General features: G+C 39.2%; 1 protein-coding gene across 1 annotated transcript in view; it reads left to right on the forward strand.

Moving 5' to 3' along the window:
- Positions 1 to 8700: 8700 nt before the first annotated feature.
- Positions 8701 to 20146, forward strand: part of ITGA4 (integrin subunit alpha 4) — a 33879-nt gene continuing 22433 nt past the window's right edge. Inside the window, exons 1-6 of the mRNA XM_071562675.1 lie at positions 8701 to 8967; positions 9063 to 9184; positions 16107 to 16213; positions 16304 to 16433; positions 17759 to 17826; positions 18489 to 18618. Of these exons, the coding sequence (XP_071418776.1) occupies positions 8783 to 8967; positions 9063 to 9184; positions 16107 to 16213; positions 16304 to 16433; positions 17759 to 17826; positions 18489 to 18618 (742 nt within the window). The 5' untranslated portion in view covers positions 8701 to 8782. The remainder of the gene's footprint in view (positions 8968 to 9062; positions 9185 to 16106; positions 16214 to 16303; positions 16434 to 17758; positions 17827 to 18488; positions 18619 to 20146) is intronic.

Genomic DNA, 20146 nt, shown 5'->3' on the forward strand with positions numbered 1-20146 from the left:
TTTGTTTTTCTGTGAAACATACAATTTTGTCTTAGCTATATAAAACTACATAGTCAACTGTTGTGGTTTTTTTTACCCATCTGTGATGACACTTAAATTCTGGTTTACTTTTCTCTGAACTGCCTTCTGTGAGCTCAGGAAGCAGACATCTTTTTTTTTTTTTTTTTAAGATAAGCAACACTAATTTCTCAAAACAGATATTATGTTTTATTACCCCACAGGCATGCCTATGGTGCAAACTGCTCCTTTATGGCCAGCGTGTGTACATGAAATAATCTTGACCGTAAGAATAAAGAGAAAACTGTGGTTCAGATATATCAAGAGAAAGAAGACGGTTAAGTTATCTTTGTCCTTTTCTTACATGGTAGGTTGACAGCCATATAATTTTTCATATCAAATTTTAAGTGCTATCACCTGATTATTAATGATGCTTAAATATAGGTGTGGCAGTTTTATTAGTAATCTTTTCATTTGCTCTAAAATGATGACCAAAAAAATATCTGTACTCTGCCTCAAACAAGAGAATCTTTTGTTCTTAAAATTATGATGTATTTTCATATCTCTAATCATTATCTATTAAATACTGTGGTGTAGATTCTTCATTCACCTTATCTAAAACTCATAAAAACTCAGATCTATAGGACAAGATTCTCAATAATTTTGAACTCTACAACCTTCTGTACAGCCCCAGGAAGGATTTTTATGGGGAACACATGGTAGGGAAGCATTATCAGAGGTGAGACCACAAGGTATAATACTGAGCTTGCAATTACTGTAAACCCTAGAGAGATATTTGTATAACCAATATAACCAAGAGCTGAAGCCTTTGCTTATACATCATATGAAAAATTTCACATCACTTTAAACTCTGTAAAAATCAAAAATGTGATGTTTCTTACTATTTAGTTATGAAGAACTAGTTTGACTCTTTGGAAGGTTCTTAAACCTTCTTTTATCATTACTCTCATGGTAAGCTGAACAAAAAAAAAAAAAAAAAGAAGAAAAAGTGATTTAGGCAAGAGAGATAAATAGAGAATGTATTTATGATATTATATGCATTCTTTCATTTATACCTTTAATATTGGCCTGGATACTGATTACACATCAAATTTTACAGCCCCAATCCCTTTACCTTTAGAGCAGCATTGTGGAATTGGAAAAGGTCTGAAACTTTGTGGGAGGTTAACCTTGTCTGGCTGCCAAACACCCACCCAGCCTCCCTCTCACTCTCCCTTCTGAAACAGGACAAAGGAAGAAAGTATGATGAAAAAGTTTTTGGGTCACTTACAAGTCACTGGCATCAGGAAAAGACTGATTGAGTTGTGGAAAAACAATTTCATGCTAGTTAAAATATGTTTGGAGAGAAAATCAAATTAAAACACCACCTTCCCCACTGACACTTTTTGCCCCCACACAATTTCACTCCTTAGTTCCCAGGTTCCGTAAATCCCCCAGCCACTCTTAAACAGAGCAAAGACAACCATGAGGCACTTCATTAAGTAGGACAGCAGTTCCCTGGTTTATTTAGTTACAAGTAGTATAGCAACAACTTGTAACATTATTTATGGTGTCCATTATACAGATATACTATCCATACCCTAAACAGAGGGGTTAAAAAAAACCAAACAGGTAAATAGACACAGCTTATTTTGGCAAAATACAGGAACCAGGACAACTAAGTTTACCTGTAAGTGGATGAAATCTTAGAGTATATGCTCTGCATACTTTGCTTTCTGCCTAGTCTCAATACTACTACATTCTCCTTAAATAAGAGACTGTTATTTTGAAAAAACCCTCTCTTTCAAATCACATGAAAATTATATAGATTTGGTCTTGTTCCTGCAAGACAACAAAAATTCTTAATGTTTAAAATGTGAAGGTCTAAACTTTTATTGGACCTGACTACTACAAAATCACATATACACAGCTAGCAAATAACTAATTATGAAGATAATGCAGTCAACATTTTAACAACTAGAGCTCTGTTAGCTTGCCAAAACGTTTTTGCTTTCCATATTTTTTAAAGAGGTTAATAAATCCATGAAGATGCATTATGGGGATGTGGAGTTTTTGGAATCATGCTAGGGCCACTCATGGAAGGATACATAAAAATCTAGAACAATCTTTTATTTTCTTCTCCTCTAAAAAATTTCAGAAGTCTCACATTGTGCAAACAGCTATACAAAATCAGTCAATTTTCACTGTCTTCTACCATTATTACTTCTTATCATATTTTCATCCTGGATTTAGCTGTTGGTTGTCTTAGATTTCTCTTCAACTGTCTTGACATCTCAGGACTAGGTCCTGGTTTGATGTGCCTGCTTCCATCCTCACAAAGATTAGGAGTTTGTGAAGTAATCATTTTGTGTGTATCTAGGATTTCATGCTAGCATCAAAGAAATGACCACTTGATGAGAACTATTTCTAATACACCCTCTCAGGAAGCAGAATCAGACATACCATGCTTCATAAAGGTGTCCTGGAGTCCATATTCAGAGGTATGATTTCATTGTGATGTTGTCTGATGAAGCACAGTATCACATCCTGCAAAATGTATGTTATGGCATCCTGAACACAAGATTGAAATTGGACTGGCATTTCCTCCAGATGTTTCCTTTCAACAGTTCTCTTCCAACAACTGTTTCAGTTTGGGTTTTTGGTGGGTTTGTTGGGTTTTTTCCAAGAAATAATGGGGTCTTGTGAGTTTTTTTTCAATCTGAAACATAGCTGTTGTCACTGTTGAAAGAACATGATCCACACATAACCAAAACCTTCATAGTTTTCATAGTGTTTACTTTTCCTAAGGAACCAAAAGCTTTCAACCTCAGCATCATTTGACACACACTTTTTAAACTATTAATTGTCCAACTTGCATCAATCATTTACCATGCATATCTTTTGTTACAAATTATTTTAAAAAATTAAAAAGGAATGAGAGTGACAGTAAGAACACATACATTCCTCTCAAAATATTCACTCATTTAAGTATCCTCGTATGGACACTTTTGGAAAATAGCTATTAACGGTAGGACGTAGCAGTGTCATTGTATTGACATGTGCACATATGCAAAGATTGATACAAACAGAAACTATCATATGTCTGTAAAATATTGTAAGTGATTTTGGTCTAGTGATGGGAAGTGCTGTATAAACTCACACCTGAGTACAGAACAGACCCTTCTTGTCAGCACAACTAATACCTGCTTTGGTCTACCTTAGTTAAATAACCAAAGCTTGTGCTTTTACTTCATCCTCTGATTTATGCTTTACAGCAGATGTGACAGATTAATATTTAACTTAAACTTGCTTTGGGGACAAGAAATAAATCTAGACAAAGTTCTTATGGATTCTGTTCCATTCCTGTTACACCTGATATCATCAGCAGACATGTGGAACCTATGGAAGTACAGAAACTCAAAAAAACCAAGAAACTCACAATATCAAGAGATTATCAGGATTTTTTCCTATGGAGAGATGAATATGTTGAAATGGAAATTATTACAAGAAAGAGTTGATTTAAAGAAAATTACTAATTTTGAAAAAATTTGAAACTATAATTTTTTATGTTGAAATTCTCTGAGCATACGTATTTGCTGTTCATGTAAAAATAACTATAATAAACTGAAATATTTGTTTTAAAAGTGTAAATAATGAAAAAATGTTTCAATTCTGCTGATTCAGACTTCTGCAATGGAGATGGTACATGAAAACAGGCTTCATTTGAATTTCAGATGGGAAAGTTTCAAAAGATCAGCAATTCCTTTGAAATGGGAAAGGGGAAGTTATTGCCCAACTCCAATTGAAACTAATCATTTAGCTGCATCTGATTTTGCAACTCAAAAATCTTAGACAAAATTTTAAGAAATAAAAAAGGATATGGAATTAATTAATCACGCATATATATATATAATGATTAATTTCCAATCTTACCAATCTGTAAATTAAAATGCAGTTCTTAGTTAAGATGTTCTTAACTACAATGATCTATTTTTTGCATTTCCTAGTCAGGTTGCCATAATCAATGTCTGTATGACATTTTTATATGTTTATGTATTGGGAAGCTCTTTTGGGAAGTCTGTCTTCAGCAGCACAAGTGTTCAAGGGAGAAAAAAACCCCCTTTAAAGTCTTTCTTAAGATGAGATCATGTGAGTGTAATGAAATATGCTGATTAAACTAGAAGCTTGTTCCTCTTCAACCGATTCTAAATAAAATTCAGATTTCTAAAGAGAACATAAGCAAAATTATAAAATTAAGACCCTTGCTAACATTTGCTACTTTTTGGTGTCTCAGACATCTGTACTTAATTATACTTGTCAGTGGACAATATATCCTCTTCATGCAAGCTCACATGTATCATGTGTATAGCAGAAGGAAGATGAAGTTTCTAGAAGGGGTAAGTCTAAGAGTATATTTGTCTTCTATAATTACTCAGATGACAGCATATGAATAATAGACTTTATGGCCGACTGCCATTGTTGCAGGGTGTCTGGAGGGAAGCTTAGAGGAAAAACAAGTCATAGATATGGTCTCACCAAACCCATAGATTTTCCATGTTTTGGTAAATCATAAAGGTTTAGAAATTTTAAAATTTGAAATACCAGTATTTAAATATTTAGATAATTTTAAAATAAAACTCAACTCTTTTTAATTGGAAACAGGAACTCATCCACTGATAGTTTTATTTCTAATTGAGAGTAGATTTGGAGACACTCATCCATAAGCAGCTGTGGGTCACATGACACACAGGAGACCAAGGACAGACACAGATGAAAGCAGGCATATTCATGAGGAGTTTTAAGAACATGTGCTTTCATGCATTTGCAACACAGCTAAAGCAGTCATGTGATCAGTTACTCAACATCAGCCCACACACAGGACTTAATTTAATACAAATGCCTTCCAACTTAGGGAATCAAAAAGGGCATAGTATAGGTCCCACAGAAGAAAGCTAATGACAGACATTCAGAATCAGTATGTTCTTCCTACAGTGATTTTCTTTCCCATCTTCTCACCAGCAACAGGATGTATTACAGGTAAACAATGTTGACAGAATGATTAAAGACCCAAACCACTGCTTTTCCCAATCTGAACAGCTCTGAGGAAAGCAAATTTTTTGTTTGTTTTGTTTTCCCAGCAACTTTCTCTCATACTCCTCCCAAATGCAAAAACTAACTAATTAAAATCTCAGCAGTAGTCACTACCTTATAATTGCATTTGAAATAGTAAATCTTGAAATAACAGATATGATCTTTTATAGAACTGTATGGTTATCTTGATCACATGATGTTGTGTTTGCATTTATGGGACCAGTAATTCTGTGTTATTTTAATATAGCTCTTTTTAAGCTGGACTCATTAGGACTGAGGCAGAAAAGATTTGAACAAAGATCCTTGAGCTCCAACAGGAGACCAATGCTGGGGAAATGTATTTCTGCTTCAGTTTAAGGTAGATGTGTAGGTTTTGACCTTGCAGACTTGCTACTTCTAGAAAGTTAAGTCTGTTGCCTGAGAAAGCTCCTGAAGCTGCAACATCAGTTTAAGCCACTGTATTAATGCAGTCAATACAACTGGCCAGACATACATGCAAGCTACAAATCTGATCTAGGTTTGGGGGGTTTTCTGGGATATTTTTAACCCAGATCACATCTCTGATCTGGTTCATTGCTCAGACACTGAACAATACCAGGGTAACAGAGGCAGCAGTATGATTTAAGAATGAGCAGAAAGAGATGAGGACAGTCAAAGTGCATGCATCTGCTATAAAAAATTCTGCCAAACTGTGGACTAATATGCTTAACAAACTGTCCCAATAAGTCCTCTGTAATTGCCTTAGATGGCAAACCAATGTCAAGCACCAGAGCAAGTCACTGCGATATTTTGCTTCTAGTGTTATTAACTCACAGAGGACTGTGGGAGATATGCTGTTCTGATTGCATGGTGGCAAGATGTTTTGGGAACAATTTCTTTTTATTATTTCAGGATAATTTTATATAAAAAACCATATATTTGATTTTTAACTACAGGTACTTGGCTGCCAGTGTTGGTTTGATCTTTTCTGCAAGTTCACTTAATCCCAAATAAAATCCAAATTCTGTTGCTATTACTCCTACTATTACTCTGCTGTCAGTTTGCATTGATTTTGCTCTCTGACTGGCGCCGTACCTTGGGTACTAAAAACATCAGATTTTTCTCAAAATACAGATTTATCACTCTCCAGTAGATTTATCTTCCACTCATTTCATTGATGCCTGGTGGATCATGATCACATTCACTCTAGCAGTCTAGCAGACAACAGTCACATTTTCCCCTGACAGGTGAGGTACAATACCATTCTCAGTTTCATTTCGTAGCTGATAAGCAGCTATTTATATGCCAATAAATTAATCCTCTAGTTTTATAATCTACCTTATTCTGTCAGCTAGGAACCCTGCCACCATCTAAACACCTTCTTTAGCAGGGCCCACTAGACTGAAAGTTCTACAAAGTCCTTACAACTTCTGTGGTGTCTTTCTTTTCCTAAACTCTCACAGTAACACTGATCTCAAGAGGCTGTAATTTGTCTCTGAGTACCATAAGCAGCTTGCACACATTTATCCCTTGCCTATACAATACTTATTGAAAAGCTACAATGCCAAGTGCAAGAAACAAGTCATCTAACTGAGGTTTAGGATGGGCTCTCTCAAATGCTTAGAAATACAGCTGCAAAGAGATCCTCAAATGCAGTCACATGGTTCCTGCATCAGCTTTTTGTAAAGTGATAGAGGTAAGACTGGTCTTGGAAAAGGGCAGACAGAACAGATCTGTGTAGGACATAAACTTGCAAGGGGAAACAAGTCTGAAAAACTGTTCTCTTGTCTGTCATTCAAGGGATAGAGCTTTGTATTCATTTTTGTGATTATTAAGAAACAAATCCAGGAACTGTAACAATCTCTTGCAGAAAAGCATGAAAGTCCTCCAAAACTGGCTAAATGGTAGGTGTGGTGGTGCAACCATGTTACAATTTCTCACCAACGAAACCACAATTTAGCATTTCAGTTTGGAATCATGCTCGTTTTGCTGCTTTGAAAATGAGGGTGAAAACTTCTTGAGTGGTAGAAATGCAGATTCACAGCTGCTGTTGATTGTTTTAACTCCTTTGATGTCGGTAGTTGGAATGAAGATGAATAGCAGCTGAGGAGCTGTTTGACTCCTTTACATGAAACAGTCATTGCTCCACATCAGTGTTATTCAGGAAACCGTCTCATGGCTCTAGAGATGAGGACTTAAAAAAAGATACACTGCTAACTGACTGTCAGATCTTGCAGTGTGCTGATCTCATTCCAGGAGCTACATATCTGCATGTGCTTAGGATGACAAGATGTCTCATTCCTGCATTGTCTCAGTGCCCTGCTCTAGTAGTTGCTCAGCATTTTGCAGAAGTGTTAAACTTTCCACATTTCTACCAAATGAATGGAAGTGAAAGGGGAATTTTATTCCAAAAAGCTTAAAATGACGTGTTCTGAATTTCCATTAGGGGATGGTAGTCTGCCATCTCCCAGTTAATTTTTAACGTGTGTAATATTTGATAGTTGAAATCATACTGGATTTTACTTCAGAAACAATAAGTAATCTTCATAACTTAACTTTTCATTTTGAAGAAGTACTTACATTCTTTTCCTCAGTTATTATACATAGGTTATCCATATACAGGCATTATTATAGCACCAGGGAAGTCCTGCTATTCAAAGGACTTGAGTGGGGCAAGGTTTGTAGGTAGAAGTAACAGACTTGATTTCAGGTTGCACACAATCCAGTATAAGCTACATCAAGAGTCAGTGACTGCTCTGCTGGAAACATGGACAGTAAAGCTCCTCGCTAAGATCAAGGGAGCCCTTTAAAGGCCTGTTAAATACCAGATCTCTTGCACAATGCTCGTTTTCCTTTGTTGGAATACTGACTGAAGGCATGGCTGGTAACTTTGTCAGAAACTGAAGAGCTGAACAGGAATGTGAAAACGTAACTCTAAAACAAAACAGAAGTGATGGGGGGTTGTTCTGATTTCATCTCATGCAGAAGGAAGGAGCCATCAGCAGTGCGCAGTCTTGTACAACATGGGTAGGCAAGGCTGACTATGCTTTGCTGCTATGGCACTGGTCAAATACCCCAGGCCAGAGGAGGGCAAGGAAGAACCTTCAGCACAGCGACAGCACGAAAAAGCTTAAAGCACAGAGGTATTGGGATTTTTTTCCTAAATCTTATAGGAAAACTCAATCCCCTCCACAGATCCGTTCCCAGAAGACAGTCCTGCGCTTGGGTGGAGCTGCCCGGCCGGTGCCCGGCGGGAGATTTTAGGACAAGTTTACTGGCTCTGCCTTCCTCTCTGCCGGCCTGGCAAACGGGCAGGTGTGCCGAGCCGAAGCGAGGGCGGCCGCCCCCTCTCTATCCTGCCAGGATTGGGATGGCTGCGTCCCACGGGGCCGTGCTCTGTCCGGGGTCCGTGTCCCTTCCGCTGCGCCCACCTCGGGCGCGGACGGGGCGGGGAGACACCCGACCCACGCCGCCTGGGAGGCAAGCGGGGCTGCGGCGGCGCAGCCTGCGATTCCCCCGTCCGGAGGGGACAACCCCAGCCCAGACTGCGCGGAGACCGCCTCGGCGAGCCTGGCGGCAGGGGCAGCACAGGGAGTCCGGGGCGGGGCAGGGCAGGGCAAGGCAGGGCAGGGCGGGGCACGGCTCGGCGCTGCCTTCTCGCCGAGCGGGAGCGGAGAGAAACGGGGAGTCTGTGTGCCGCCGGCCGGCCGGAGCCATGCGGAGCTGCAGGAGGGCGCGGGGGGCTGCTGGCTGGGCCGCCCCGCTGCTCCTGCTGTGGCAATGCCTGCCGACGGCGCGGTCCTACAACCTGGACACCCAGCACGGGCTGCTCTTCCGTGGGGGCAACGGGACCTTCTTCGGGTACTCAGTTCTCCTGCACCGCCACGGCGAGGAGCCATGGTGAGTCCCCGGCCCGCCGCCCCCGCGGGGGCCCCGTTGCGGCTTTCCTGGCTGCGTCTGCTACGGGTCCTCACGCTGCCGTCTCTGCCCCGCAGGCTGGTGGTAGGCGCACCCCGAGCCATCTGGCCCGCCAACACCTCGGTGGACAGCCCTGGGGCCATTTTCCGGTGCCGGATCAGCGGGAACCCCCACGGGCAGTGCGAGCAGCTCCAGCTGGGTGAGTCGCCGCGGGGCGGCGGAGGGCGCGGCGGGGACCGGACGGGACGGGATGGGACGGAGGGTCGGTGCCCGTCGCCCTGCGCGCACCGCGGCTCCTCCGCCGCTGCCTTCTGGGCGGGTTGTGCCGGGTACTTCCCGGGTTAAACTGGTGTTTAACTCTCGCTAAAGGGCGAGATCACCGCTATTGCCAAAGGGCAGTAACGGCGGCATCAAGACAAAACGAGCACCAAACTCGCTTTGGAGAATTTGGGTGTGACAGCGCCCGTTCTCACAGCCGTGTTTCGCACTCTTGAGCGCGGAGGTCAAAAGTCCCGTGAGAGTTTCGGTATGACTCCCGTACTGCTCGGCTAGTGCGTCTCTCAGAGCAGGGGGCAAATGCATTTAGCTCATCGATGGGGCGGAGGGGCGTGTGAGTGTGTGAAAGTATGTACCGAAAGCATCTTTTTTTCTGCAAAGCCTTCCCTTCGTAGAAGTCACCCTAAAGTAACTCTGAAGTACAGTTTTCTCGCAAATGGGTTCTTCCTGCTTGTAGATTCGATGAAAAGTGGAGTTTCAGGGGAACAAAGCTATTTTTAACTGAATTGTTCTTCCAGCTCCTGCATTTAACCTAACTTCTCTCCACCTCCGCAGCCTCCATACTTTGGAGATGTAACTGGGTGCACTTAACCGACTTCCAGGTGACTGATACTTGTTTAAAAGGGGAAGGCTTTGCAATGGGTTAACGTGAACATGTGTGAATTGCTTTGGGCTCTGTTCCTGTCACCCTTGCATACAGTGCTGTTTATTCTATCCATATGCTATGCATAGAAAGTTTCCTGAACTTTCTGCCCTGCTGTGACCGAGACCATTGAATCCGTTAGAACTATGAACATGCTGCCCAGTAAGGATAAGAAGCGCGGGATATTTGAAAGCAGCAGGGCGCCATGAACTGATAGGCCTTCAGGGCAGAACGCAGCATTCCAGGACAAAAATGTTAATTATTCCTCTACATATCCGTGCATAAAGCTTAGAACTGACAGTTTCTATCTATTTTATTTTACTATGAATAAAAGTAATAGTTATTTTTGTAACTGAGCTACAAAACCCCAAGATACTTCAGTGATGTTTTACTTGTAGTCACATAAGGAAAAGACAAGCAGTTGTTACTAAAATGAAAGGCAAGTAAACTTCCACCATCCACATAGTTCTTCTCTATTTTTTTTTAGTAATTTCATTCCAATATTAGATTTATTTAGAAGTTATATATAGCAAAGAGCTTCTTTTTCTCCAACTGCTTGTTTGTAAGAGAAGGCTTGCAAAAGTCAAAGAAGTCAACTATAGAGGTGAAATAGCATATGCTAGGAGGCAATAAACCCTTGCCCCTGGACTGGAGGTAAAAATAGTGCTTCACTGCGTGGGGGAAGGAAAGGAATGGAAGGGTTGAAAGTTTCAGGTTCTTTGAAAACTACATACATCTGCTGTACTTCTCAACTTACTCCTTTAGCCAGTGCAGAAACAAAAGCTCTAAAAAAGTAACTTGGTGGGGTTTCCCTCTATAGCTTAGGGGATTCTAAATGAAATGATGCAACAGATGTATGAAAACGTTTGTGTGGTTCCAAAGGTTTGATTTAGCATGGCCTCTATTTCCAAGTTTAGAGGCTGCAGGTTACAGAATGTAGTTTGTTTTTCCCAAATTGTAGGTTTCCATTAGCACTAGATGATATCTTTACATCACTAAGGTTCATCTACAGTATTTCTGAAGTTAAATAGATACTGAAAAGTAGTTCTGTATTGTAAAACAGGTCAATGAGGTCAATGAAGAAGCCAAAGGCAGTTGCAGTGCATGGGATGTAAATGAAGTGGAATCGTATCTGAGGGTGATTAAACTTCTGCCATCCTGCCGAGCGGTCATGGAAATACACAAAGGAACTTACAATTACAAAGCTGAACTTAATTATCTCTTGTCTAACTCATTCAGGCTGTCAGAAACTTTTGGACACAGTGGTTTATCAATGCTGTGTCTTTCAGTCAGTGACTTCCTCAGTTTTTCTGCTTGGATTCTTGCTAGTGTCAAGTTTGGGTTCTGATCTTGTACAATAGGGTAATTTTCTTTGAAAAATATGAGAGGATATATTACATTGCTAGACAGGCATATTGAGAAATAACTGTTTCTATCTTTTTCTGAAGCACTTGACTTTGCATTTCTTTCTAGTGAAAGAATCTTTGAGACAGTAAGTTTCCAATTATAAGTGAAAGAAATGTAGAAGTGACAACAGGGAATAGAAGTGGCTTTCCAAATGTTGGGCCTCTGTAATGAATAGTTGTGAATTATTTAGAGACATAAATATGTTAAACCGCTTTGTTGCTACTTTTCACTAAAGTAGCCTTGAAACTGGCATAACTAATTAATGAAGGATTCATGCACAGTTATGAAGACTCTGATCATAAAAAAGTGCTGTTGTATTTTTTTTATGCCACATCTGCTTCCTTAGTAGCAAAAGAGTTGCTGGGAATAGTCTTATGCCAGTCATCACAGTATCTGGGATAACTCATCCAGACATACTTTTGGGAATTTTAATGTTGTTCAAGGTGTTGCAGGGGCCTTGGATGGTTTAAGAGCCAAAAGGACCCATTAGATATACCAGCAAGAGATACACTAGCAAGTCTTTTTCTTCCCAGCCCCTCATTGGCACTTTTAAATCTCTCTCTGATTGATGAATAGAGGAGTTTTGAGAGTTTCTTTTCCAGTACTTCTGTCTTGGCTGTCAAGTGTTCTAGACTGCAGGTTTCTCTGTATTTGTAGTATTTTTAAAAAGTGGCTTATGGTAGGTGCAGAGGCTTGTAATCAAACTCCTAGGCACAAGCACAAAATACAGTGCTTCAAGTTCAGTTTATTACTTGGAGCACTAAGCATCTATTTTCTAGTCTTGAATTTCAAGTCCTTGCCCATATCAATTTGGGGTAGTCACAGATTATTGCAGGGGAACCTACACAAAGTTCTTTAGGCATTTGACTTACTGCATTTTGGACTTACAAAACATTACAGAAATTTTTCAACTACATTGCTCTCAGATTTGAAACACTGTGATTCACTGAATAAAATATATAGAAAACAATGTATGCAATTTGCCACCACGCCCCCTTCTCCCCCCTTCCCATCTAAAATAATATAATAAATAATAAATAAATAATAATAATAATAATACATTTAACTATAAATGTACACAGTAAATTCAGTGCATGCAGTTTAGCATAAGGCTGGAAAAGCTCTACCTGCAGTTTTAATCTTGCACCCTTCCTTTTAAGTCTCTGCTGTCATTAACCTGTGAACAAATTGCCCTCTAGCTCCCCCAGCTGAATCATTACAATGGAAAAGTGAACAGTTAATGGTTTTCCCCAGGAGACTGACCTATGTTTGTTTGGTATTGATTTCAGCAAGTTTGGCTTTTGTTAGCTTGGCTTTTTTATCTCACTGGCATTGCTCATACCCTGCCAGTGATCTCCTTTGAAACAGCCATACTACGCCAAGGAACATGGAACCTTCTGGACTTGGGTCTGTTGCAGAGGTATAGAAACACTAAAAATGTTTTGGGTGGGAGTAATTTGAGATATGTAAGAGGAATGAGATCTATCGGACCTATGAAAAGAGAGACCCTGAGTGAGAGAAAAATAGACTCTGGTGAGGTCCTGACATTTAGGAGTAGTATATCAGAAGGCTTATTGTCTTTGCAGTAGACTTCATACTTTTCATCAGTTAGCAATAGGATCAGAGGAGTTATTGGAAGATAAAAAGGATTGTAGGAGGCTGTTTGGTATGGGAAACACTGCAGAAAGCTATATAAAACTGGTTTCTCAGATGATACTGCAAACATCTGTATTCTAGTCCTTGAGGCCAAAGCTATAAGTGGCTTTATAAGTTGACCTTATTTATATGTGATTGTAGTGTTTCTGTGGATGTGTTCAGCAGGGATTATAGCAAAAGTGTATCGTCCAGCTGTGTAATGTACTTAGGCTGGGCAATTACTTATTTCTCAGTGACTTTATGACAGCACATGCTCCTTTTCCCTGAGGCAACCAAGCTGCCATGTCCTCTTGAGCTTATGCAGTGCTACTCTGTTGCTTATGCAGAATACTGCATTTTCTCATTTGATAAAGCTTTTATAATGTCATACCCGGAGCAGGGACTCATCATTATGTCTGGGATGTCAAGATCATACTGCTCTCTCCCACAAAGACCTGTAATTTTCAAGGTGGTTGAATACTTGTCAGTCAGAGAAAGAAAGAAGACATAAGGCAGTAGGTCAACAGAGGGCCAAAGTGATCCTGAATGAGCATATACTGGAGCCAAGGAAAGGGGGAATACATTCCAAAAAGCATGAAGGAATGGTGGTGATTTTTCTTCTTACGAGCCTGAGAATGAAGCACTGAGACAAGTCAAACTTCCTCATCTCTGATGTCATCATTGTCTGGTTTGATTTGATTTACTGATTAAAAAGTCTCAGAAAGCCTCTTGAGATTTAAATTTATTACCCTGGTTTTCTCTACTTCTTCTATTTCCTGCAAATGTACATACAGAGCAAGTCCCAGGTAAGTCATTGTCGTAAGAGGATGGAATGCATTGCTAGAAGGGAGTTAGCAAAAATGCCTTTTGTGATTTAAAGAAGGACTAATTCTTATACATGGGAGTGTAAGGAGTTTTGTTTTCTGAGGAGATTTGAATCAGGGTAACATGCCCTATAATTCATATACACTAAGGAAGTGTCTCCCTCAGGAAGTGAGAAGTTTTACATGACATAACTCCAAAATTAAATTCCAAAACTAAATTCCAAACTTATTTCTGAAAAGTGGTATATATTCAGGAAGTTCACTGGTACTAGCGAAGTAGGATAATTTGGAATCTTATAATTTAATCCTCAGTAATAAAAAACTTGCAGAAAAATGAACTTCTTTTTAGTAGACTTTGAGTAATGCATTTTAATTTGTGCTTGTCTTGGAAGAAGAGCCCACATATTAATTCCCTAGATGATCTACAGGTATTATTAAATTATGGTAATATAAAATCTCTTGGCTCAAAGACCATTGAATGTGATATTATTGTGAGTACTAAGGTCGTTTCCTCTTTACTCGGATTTTGCATTCTATTTCCTTGATGTCTTGGCGGAGGAAGTACTAAAGAAGAGATGAAGGAGGGTCAGGTGCCTCTTGACCTTGTGAAGAGTGTTGTTTTTGGGAGAAGGTAGAGTACAGTTGTATGTAGGGTATGTTGTCCTTTCTGCAGTATGATGGTGAGTTCTGGACTGCACTGCTGGTCTCTCCATCAGAGCAGGGAGAAAGTGTGATGTCTGGAAAAAGAGGTGGAGGGGGAGCAGTATGGAAGTAGAAGAAAGCAAGGCTCCAGCATTTTCTGCAGACAAATGTCAATGGCTAGGTCTGCCGTAAAACAGTGGGGAACAAGGTCTGAAATAAGGATGGCTGTTGGGTCTTACTCCTACAAGTGCTTCTGATGTTTTCTTACTGTGTGATGAAGAATTATCATGATTCCATTAATCAGATATTTTCTATCAAAAAGTCCATGACATCCTAGGTATAAAATCACTTAAGTCAGTGTTGGCTGTGAGAATATATGTAGCAAATCCCACAGTCACTCATCTTTCTCCTGGCTACTGAATAGATTATGTGTATCCCTTTATTCTCTTTCCATACTTAATCAATATTGTACAGTTGTATGTCCTGTAAAATGAGCAAGTCCACCAAATTAGGAGTGTATTCATTTAAACTGTGATGCATTGGACAGTAATAAATTTCGGTTTGGCTGTGAGCATTGTTGTTTTGTTTGCTTTGGGTTTTTTGTGTTTTGGGGTTTGTTTGTTTGTGTGTGTGTGTTTGTTTTGTTGTTTGTTTGTGTTGGGGTTTTTTTCCCTGGGGAGGGAGGGTGATTTATGTGAGGTTTTTTTCCACACAAACGATGTTCACATTAGCATTAGTCACCCTCTTCTGGGTAACTAAACCCCTTAAACCTCAAAAGTTTTGGGTTCACCAGTAACTTCACTGAATCTGGGAGTCTTAAAAAGAATGCAAAAGAACTTGTTCAAATGACATAATGTGTTTCCTTATTTTATAAGAAGGTTTTTTTATAAATTGTCATGTTGATACATAGAAAATACTGATTAAAAAAATTGATTAATGTTTATTCATACAAACATCCTACAAATGAAAAACTTTGTATGATTTAGAATAAATGTGTATCTTTCCTTTACCATGGGTCTCACTGCTGCTTTCCAGAAGAAAGCAAGTATTTACTAACTTGGCAATACTGTAGCCTTTTGAGGGTGGAGGAGGGGAGGGCAGAGTTAGAAGAAATTTTAGCATGTTTAGTGTAACTCTCCTCAAGAACAAACATAAAGAGCTGCAGCTAAATAATTGCAACAGTGCAAGTACACAGGACATATGTAATGATCTGATGTCCCTGTAGACATTGCAGTTATACACTCTTAATTTGACAGCCATTTGCAGTAGAGATTGTTTTAAGGTCTGCTTCCAATAGAAACACTTGGAGAAGTGTTTACTTTAGGTTAGATTTTGGGTAGCTCTCACAGGTATTACTTGTTTCTTATGAACTTTTAGGCTGAAGTACACTTACAAAACCAGCCCTTCATGAAAACTGAGTGTAATGTCACTTTCTCTTTTAATAATGATGGAGACGCTGATCCTCATTGCCAAGCTATCATTCACAGCTAATACACTCCCTCTGGCTATGTGCAATTGTACCTTTGTTCAAGCATAAAGTGAAAAGTCTACATGACCTATGTGAGAGACAAAGATCAGATCCACCAAAACCTAATTACTGTAATGTTCCCATGGAGTTCTTGGGTGCTCCTCCTACCCACCACATGGCTCTTTGCCTTGTCCCTGTGTTCAGAGTATTGGTCTTTGTGTCCTAGGCAACCCCAGAGGAGAGCCCTGTGGGAAGACTTGTTTGGAAGAGCGTGATAATCAGTGGCTGGGTGTCAGCTTGTCGAGGCAGCCTAAAGAAAATGGATCTATCGTTGTATGTATTAACTGCTGGATCTGCATCTGTTTGTCAGACTGCATTCACTATGCTTCCATGTCAAATGTTGTGTTTGTTTTATATCCATAGGCTTGTGGACATAGATGGAAAAATATATTTTACATGAAAAATGAACACAAGCTCCCACACGGTATTTGTTTTGCCATCTCTTCTGATTTTCGAACTGAACTGAGCAGAAGAATATGTCCATGCTATATAGGTAAGCAGAATGCTTGGATCCATTCACAGTGAAGGGTAAGATACATAATTGCATGGTGTGGAGTTATGAAGAGCCTGCTTTGCTCTGAGCATTCTGCAGCCAAAGATCAGAAGATGAGTTCTGATGATATAAGCCTAGTTTATAATGGAAATGTATTAGCAAGATGTTTATCACTTCAAGAAAAACTGCTTTCAACAAGCGAAAAATAGTTGAAGCAGAGCATCAGAATACTTGCTCCCTGGACTGGATCACTGAAGGGGATGTCCTTCTCAAAAACAGGCCAGTAGAGAACATCCTCCTTCCTTTACTCTTGGCATTTGCTTGTTCTGTTTAGGAGAGAGTCTCACAGCAGAGCAGAAGAAATACCCGCAAATGACTGTTGCCATCTGTTCCTTAGCCTTTGATACAAATATGCTGTGTTGCCTCCTCCCAGTGTGTGTCCATGTTCCTTACTTGATTCCTGCCGAGGATGCTGCTGTGGCATGAGACCTTCAGTGGTCCTTCCTCTGAAGACTTCAGGAGTAGCATGAGTAAAGACGTGAAGATATTGAATGAGTCCATCCATGCCCTCCCTTTCTTATCTACCTCCCACCCAGGAGAATGATATCATGACTCTGTGCCTTGCCAATCCAAGGATCAGTTGACAATCTGGTCTTTCTCTGCAGACAGAGTAATGCCACCAAATGTCCCACTGCTGTCTTCGGAGACTTTTACAAGCATTGGTGAAATCATGCATTTATCTTTGGAGACTTGAAGTGTTCAAATCTATCACCTGGGAGATGGAGGGAACCCTGATGAGAGGCAGTTAGCAAAGAATTGCAGGAAAACAGAGCTGGGAGAGAGTGTTGGATATAGAGAGAATTGCTAAGGATGACAGATACCAGCATGTCTAAGACAGCCATAATGCAAGCCCTTCACACCACTAGGGAATACTCCTATCAATATACATAAGCCTGTCAGTCAGATTGTGCCTGAATTACAAAGTGGAACAGTTAAGCTTACTCAGATGTGGTGCTCAAACTATTTGTGCTGTTTCATTCAATTTTGAAATAAAGGTATAGCCTTTAAAGTCACAATATTTCAAAGGCAGATGCGATCAAGTGATACATAGCGCTTTGAGTTTGTTACAGTACTATATTGCAGATAATGGCTATATAGTGGAAACCAGTGTTTTCAGTTTTCTTATAGAACTGAAAACCAACTTGGGGGGGGATGTGGCGAGAGTGTTTTTTTCTTAAGTTGTCTCAATTTCTGTTGAAGACCTGGTAAGAGACTCTGAAACTACATGCTTCTGATCCTTTTTATTATTTCTTGCCCATTCACAGATTTTGCACGAAAGTTTGGAGAAAACTATGGGTCATGCCAGGCTGGGATTTCTAGTTTTTACATTGAGGTGTGTGTTAAAGATACCAAACTTCTCTCTATTTATGTGCTTACTTACGTGTATTCAAACATAAAAGTGTATATATAAATGCAGACATCAGCACTGTCTTTTATTGTGGGAGGGAAAAATGACTCTTTAAATTTCCTTTTAATTGAGTATTGCTTTGACTTGCAGGATAATTCCCAATTGATTTTTACTTTTATTCCCAGGAATATTTTTTTTACACCTTACTAAATCCAAAGTTACTTTTCCTTTGGAAAAAGAGCATGAATATAGCAAGCATGAAGTTTTATTATTCTCTTTAGTCTTTTTGATGTAACATTAACACTAATAATTCTTAGCTTCTTGCTTTGCAGAGTCATATTCTGTATTATTTAATATCCATTCCACTCTAAGATTATAATTTCTAAAAAACTCTTTTAAGATAAGAATAACCTGTTTGTTGCTCCATTTTGTTGTTACAGCTCAAAAATTTTAATAACCATATTTTTAGAAAGTCTGGAAAATATTGTCTGTAATCTAGTGGTGAACACCAGTACTGAGCCAGATGCATCTCCAATAGCATTTCATAGAATTGACAGAAGATTTAAAGAAAAGCATTTGATTTGTTTTGCTTATTGTCATGGATATTTAAATGTGAATAACATGGCTTTGTTTTACTTTTCTTTTAGGACTTAATTATAATGGGAGCCCCTGGATCATTTTATTGGACTGGTTCTGTTTTTGTGTACAATACAACTGCGAATACAATCCATGCTTATACAGATTCAAATAACCAAGTGAAATTTGGCAGTTATCTAGGTACTTAAAATATTTTATACTTTAACAAAAATATAAACTAAATAACTGGTCTTGAAGTGAGTACACAGTGATTTTTTCAGTGTTTTCATTATTAATCCCAAAAGCACCAGTTCTAAAGATGTGTTCTAATTTTGTTAAATATTATATTGTTTTAAGACTTCCTCTCTCTTCTTTTTACAAGGAAACTTCTCAAACATTGGATTTCTGTTATTATCATCTCTCCACTGAGTTTTAATCATTTCTTGATTTAGAAGGTAGAGAGGTGCTTCTGCTTAGCAATGGTTTACACTTCACCCTTAAGTCTGAAATGCTGCCAAGGGCTTTCATAGAAAAAGACAATTATTTCACATGTAACAGAAATATGGAAATTTGTTACAGTGAAAGCTGCAAGCAAGCAAGTCCTAATTGCACTGTCAATAAGGGGAAGTATGATATGACCTTTAGAGAAAAACTTGCCTCTGATCATGATTATTTTTTCTATTTTATTCCTATTCTGTCTTGGTCTGAAGGCATGGAAAGGCAAACCTTATCTATGAATGTCTGCAAAGAAGGCCATGAGGTTCCTACTCATATACCTATACCCAAGTAATTAGCTGAATTCAGTGCTACAGTTTGGAATGGTTTATGCCAAAAGCCATCAGCAGCTTCAGTCTTCTCACTACACACTAAGCAAAGCTCATCTGTCCTTCCTGAACTCCTGAGCAAGAGTATTTTTGCTTGTGACCATTGCATTTTCCCATTCATAGATCTGTTCCCATGGGTAAACATTTCCTTTTTCTAATTCCACTCCTTTGACAATAGGAAGTAGCATATGTTATGAAATAACTATTATGAAACACAAAGTGTTTTGCAGTTTCAACTTGACTGTACTGTGTTCTGGAAAGAGTAAGGATGACTTGTGCAACTTCAGGTTAAGGTGTAAGCCTTCATTTTGCAATTCTGTGTCTGGTTTTCTGCACCAAAATACAGTCCTGTTGAAGATCTGCCTACACATACAGCAATGCTTTGTTCCGTAGATTCATTTACCAAACCTGTTGTAATGGTTTCTTAATGTCTAATCAGACTTTTGCTCCACTTTTTTCCTGGCATGTATATGAGTGTCCTCAGTGCTCGGTGTGTGCATATGTGCACGTGAATGTTGGAGCACTGTGTTTAATTTTTCTGAAGACCAGTTAAGATAGTCAGAGTATCAATTGAATCAAGTGTTTCCACATTGTGGTGCATGGACTTTTGATCATTTTTATTTGTATTACAATATGGACTCACTGAACAATTGCAAAATATGCATTAACAGAACGTTTTTGCAATTTACTGGCTTTTAAAGTATGGGAGATAATTAAGTTTCTGGGGAGAAATGAGTGTTTCTGACACGTGTTTTTGCTTCCTGAAACTTAATATTTGTATTAACCTTTTGCTTTTATTTCAAAAATTTTATTTTCTGTTTTCTAATTTATATGAAGTCTGAATGTCAGACTCATGATAGTCTGTGGTGTTGACAGCTTTTATGTAGCATGCTCCCATTTTTATT

Source organism: Pithys albifrons, chromosome 8 (genome assembly GCF_047495875.1).
Source record: "Pithys albifrons albifrons isolate INPA30051 chromosome 8, PitAlb_v1, whole genome shotgun sequence".
NCBI classification, from domain to species: domain Eukaryota; kingdom Metazoa; phylum Chordata; class Aves; order Passeriformes; family Thamnophilidae; genus Pithys; species Pithys albifrons.